The 4395-nt window shown below is 35.9% G+C and overlaps 1 protein-coding gene across 1 annotated transcript; it reads right to left on the reverse strand.

Moving 5' to 3' along the window:
- Positions 1–482: 482 nt before the first annotated feature.
- LOC113313626 (thioredoxin-like 3-1, chloroplastic) lies at positions 483–1981 on the reverse strand. The gene is made up of 5 exons (XM_026562420.1): positions 1436–1981; positions 1267–1341; positions 1101–1167; positions 838–855; positions 483–733 (listed from the first exon to the last, which is right to left on the reverse strand). Exons 1-5 carry the CDS (start codon positions 1762–1764, stop codon positions 635–637), a joined length of 588 nt encoding a protein of 195 aa, XP_026418205.1. The 5' UTR covers positions 1765–1981; the 3' UTR covers positions 483–634.
- Between the last annotated feature and the right edge of the window lie 2414 nt (positions 1982–4395).

Raw genomic sequence — 4395 nt, forward strand, 5'->3', positions numbered from 1 at the left:
TTTGCTTGTTCAAGCTTTGGTTTACTTAATCCTATCAAATTCCTCGAATATTTTCTCTGAAAGTAATATGAGATCACTTAGTTTCAAGACCGTTCGTTCTGCTAGTATTCGTCGAATTATGGCTGTCATTTCCGACTTACCTACTAATGACGGTGACGATCAGCCATCCCCTTCATCGTCTCCATCGATGGGAAGTTTTTTATTTCGCTCGCCGTCTTCGCAACAAATTACTTCTTCGCCTCGGACATAATAAATTCAGAACTAAATCATACGGAAGCATGTGAATTTCAAGTCTAGCACTTAATTGCTATGTATGTAAATGTATGAGGCTATTTTCATAAATTATTCTTTGAATCTTTGATTGTTCATTTGTTCTCCATTTGTGAATATAAGCATATCTGATTATAATTATGCCGGAGATTTTCTTATGCTAAGGTTGTTTGACTTAAACGGTGAATTCAGATAAGAACGAAGTGCTCATTAATTCTTATTTATTGTGTGGGGATTCTTATTAATAATATCCAAACACATACAGATACAACTTCTTTATTTGCGATGGGCTGAGAAATATGAATAATAGAAGGTCATGACGACGATGATGATGATGGGAAGATCAAGCAATCATAGGCGTCCATCATATGTATTTTTGGATCATTTCTCTGATTTCATCAAGCACTTGCCATGCTTTATGTCCCCCGATTACTTCTTCCTTCATCTCGCCATCTTTCCATAACTGCATTATTATTTTTGCATAATTAACTTTTTTTTAATACATTGAATTAAATTAAACTAAACAACCTAATCAAAATCAAGAAGCAAATCTATCAGTAAAAGTACCTGAATTGTTGGCATTTTCTGCAAAAGTATCAGTTTTTTGTTAGAAAGTCAAGAAATATCAAATAATCACATGTTTTGGTAAGTAGATAAACTTGGAACAAAAATATTTAGTCAACAAGAAATGTTTTGGTAGCTTAGATATTCCGTATCTTACACTCTAACACAAAATTATCGCATTTTGTAACATGTACTATGCATAACCTTACACATGATTTTCGTCGGAATGCAGTACACAATACTAGGAAATGTATAGGTATACATACAGAGATATTTCCACGCTTCACTAGAACTTGTGAAACACTGTTTACATCCACGTAATAAAACTTAACTCTGCAAATAAACAAGAATACATTTGATTATAACGATGTGTGATTGTGTCGATTAGCTCCTCTGAGCCAAATCCAGTTACAAAATGAGTTGCTTACCTACCTAGTATCATACTCGGCAGAAAGTTTTTCCAGCTTAGGCTTTAAATAGATGCATTTACGACACCAATTAGCCATCCTAAACATTAAAGGAACGCAATCAACTCATTAATCAAAACTAAAAATCAATTTTAACTGTTGGATTGAGAAATTAATTAAGATAACAGAATTACCAGTCAATGATTACTGGGTCGGAAACTTCTTGAGCTTCCGCTAAGATTTGATCTAGTTGCTCAGTACTTGTAATGGGCTCCAACACAATAGAAGTGGGACTTTTAGCAGTATCCCAAAATGCTTTTACTTTAATATCTCTTCTTCGGTCCTGTCTTTTCACTGTACCATCACCCGAGAATGATTGTGTTGGTGACGATGACAATAAACCCACTCCATTATTAACCATTAAAGAACAATGGACACTAGTTGATGATGATTGTTGTTGTTGTTGATCACGACTGTAAATTTCTCTGTATAGTAAACGCGAATTTGTAGCTGATACCGCCATTAATGGTGCGTGTCTGCTTTCTCTTGATGTGTATTTGAAGCTCGGACGAAGGGATTTTTAGGCTGGTGAATTAGTACTGAAGAAAAATATTATTGATGATCAGAATTTTTCATTCAAGAAATTGTTTATTTTGATTGGAAAGTAAGATCAATTGTGATGGGCAGAGATATTGAAGGGAAAGATTAAATATCTATTTTCTATGACAGAGATAAAAGGGATATGGAAGGGGCTTATCCAAAACAAACGTATAGACTCGTGTACAAACTTTCAAGTTTTTTTTGAACGATTTTGTGGGACCATGGTTTTTTTGGGACCATGGTTCATTAGGCCACCTACCCTATAGTTATAAGGGGTGTCCTAAAGTATTGAAATGACTAACCTACTCTTAACCTAATTTAATTTAAAACCAACCCAATAACCACCTATATATATATAACCACCACCTCCTCCCACTACCACCTCCCACCATCGCCGATTACCATCACCACCACCAACAACCACCGATTACCACCGCCCACCACCGCCGATTACCACCACCACCACCTCCGATTATCACCACCACCAACCACCACCAATATATATATATATAGCTTAATTTAAAACATTAACAAAGATATTCTCACAAACCTATTACTTGTCATTCGTTTTTGGTTGAATAAATGAGAAGTAATCATTAAAATGAGTTGAAAATGGAAGTTGCAGAGAGGTTTAATGGAGGTTTTTTTTTTCAGAGAAAAGTTCGGTTATTAAGAATTAATTTTTTCTTAACCGAACTCAGAGTTCGGTTGATTCGCAAAAAAAATACTTTTAACCGAACTCCTTGTATTAGAACAACACAAGTCCATAAGTTCGGTTCCTTCGCAAAATAAGGATATCACCGAACTTTAGTTTACGAAAATAATGAGAAGTCCACAAGTTCGGTTCGTTGGCAAAAATGTTAAGTTTTCTTTGTAACCGAACTCTACCTTTGAAACTTCGTAACCGAACTCTACCTAATTCGCCAAGAAATAAATTTCGTAGTAACCGAACGTTTGCCTAATTGCATATATGCATATATAAGCCCAGTTCGGTTGATTCGCAAAATATGTTGAAGTTTGCGAACCAACCGAACTTCTAACACTAGGTTACTTTTAACCTGCAGTTCGGTTGGGAACTTGGTTGCGTTGAAGTTTGCGAACTAACCGAACACATAAGATGTACCCAAATAAATTGTTAAGTTCAAAGTTCGGTTACCAACCATTTTATCCTAGGTAACCGAACATTACACTGTACGACCAGAACCTCCATTAACGAGCGAGTTCGGTAACCTGCGTGTTTGGAAAACGTAACCGAACTACACTTTCAGGTGTGTTCGGTTACATGTTCTTGACATATGGTAACTGAACTGGCCCAAATCTACATAAAAAATTTCATTTTTTTTTTAAAGTTTGGAGCAATTCAACCAACATTATCTAAGTTTGAAGCCTACCTGGGTACGCAAATACCCTTCCTCCGGTTGTGGTTGGTAAAATCCATCGTTTTTCATGTTTTCCTTCTTCATCTTCTCTAACTTTACTCTCTCAATAATTCTACTTCTTTAAAAAAAAAAAAACCATCTGATTTTTTAATCTCACTAATTATCTTTAACTTAATCATCTCACTAATCATTACACTAACTATTATTAACACTAACTAATCATCACCCAAAACTAATCAGGAGGGTAATTTAGGTATTAATATAAATATTTAGATAAGGGGTGACCTAGATTTACTTCTAATGTCTTTACCCAAAATAAAACCATGGTCCCCCAAAAAAACCATGGTCCCAAAAAATCGTTCTTTTTTTTAACATCACAGTGGAAAAATAGAAAAGAGAGTCCGATGTTGGGCGAGTTACTTGCTTTCTCGAGCTAATAAAACTAGTGGTACGCCCACGGCAGCCAAATTGTTAAGAAGTTGGGCTAATGGAGCAGTCCATCCCTGCATCTTCCATTCATATCTAAAGTCCGGAGTACAAACACAAATTTGAAATGAAATTACTTTCCTAAGAGCAACTCCAGTGAGCGGGCAAACGAGTCAGTTTATTACCCATTCCCACCTCGCAGTGGAGCAAACAAGTGGTCAAATTGGATGGCCAAGGTTCAAATGTGGGTGTTTCCCCCATCTAAAGTTGAGCCGATCAAATCAACTTTAGTGAACAAGCCAAGGGAAGGCCGAGGCTCGGATCTGGTGGAGTCGAATGGTCTTCAATGAGCTAAAATCGGTCATAATTTCATTTCTATAAATTCATCCATTTTAAACTCCAAGGTCACACATTATACACCCAATTTTTTTAATAATTTGACAAAACTTTGGTAATTCTTTTCTTAATTTTATTCATGATACTTTCATAGATATTTATACATTACGGTTCTCAAAACTTACCTAAGACACTGATTTGAGACTTTCCTTATAAGTCTCACAATCATGACTTACATAAACAATCCTTTCCTAATATATACCACTTACCTTATCAGTCTCAAGTTCGTGACTGATATGGACAATACTTTCCATAGACTGACCACTACGGTCTTGGAAAGTATTACCACTTTCCTTAATACCCCCCCTCAAGACGGAGCATGCAGGTCACAAATGTCCATCTTGGACAAAAGA

The sequence above is a fragment of the Papaver somniferum genome, chromosome 9 (genome assembly GCF_003573695.1).
Source record: "Papaver somniferum cultivar HN1 chromosome 9, ASM357369v1, whole genome shotgun sequence".
NCBI classification, from domain to species: Eukaryota; Viridiplantae; Streptophyta; class Magnoliopsida; order Ranunculales; family Papaveraceae; genus Papaver; species Papaver somniferum.

What these genes read in the sequence shown, in the direction of transcription:
- LOC113313626 (XM_026562420.1), bottom strand. Translation starts at nt 1,764, where the DNA reads ATGGCGGTATCAGCTACAAATTCGCGTTTACTATACAGAGAAATTTAC. An exon ending in GACCCAGTAATCATTGACTG is followed by an intron (nt 1,342 to 1,435) that starts GTAATTCTGTTA and finishes TTTAATGTTTAG; the next exon opens with GATGGCTAATTGGTGTCGTA. An exon ending in TCTGCCGAGTATGATACTAG is followed by an intron (nt 1,168 to 1,266) that starts GTAGGTAAGCAA and finishes GTTTATTTGCAG; the next exon opens with AGTTAAGTTTTATTACGTGG.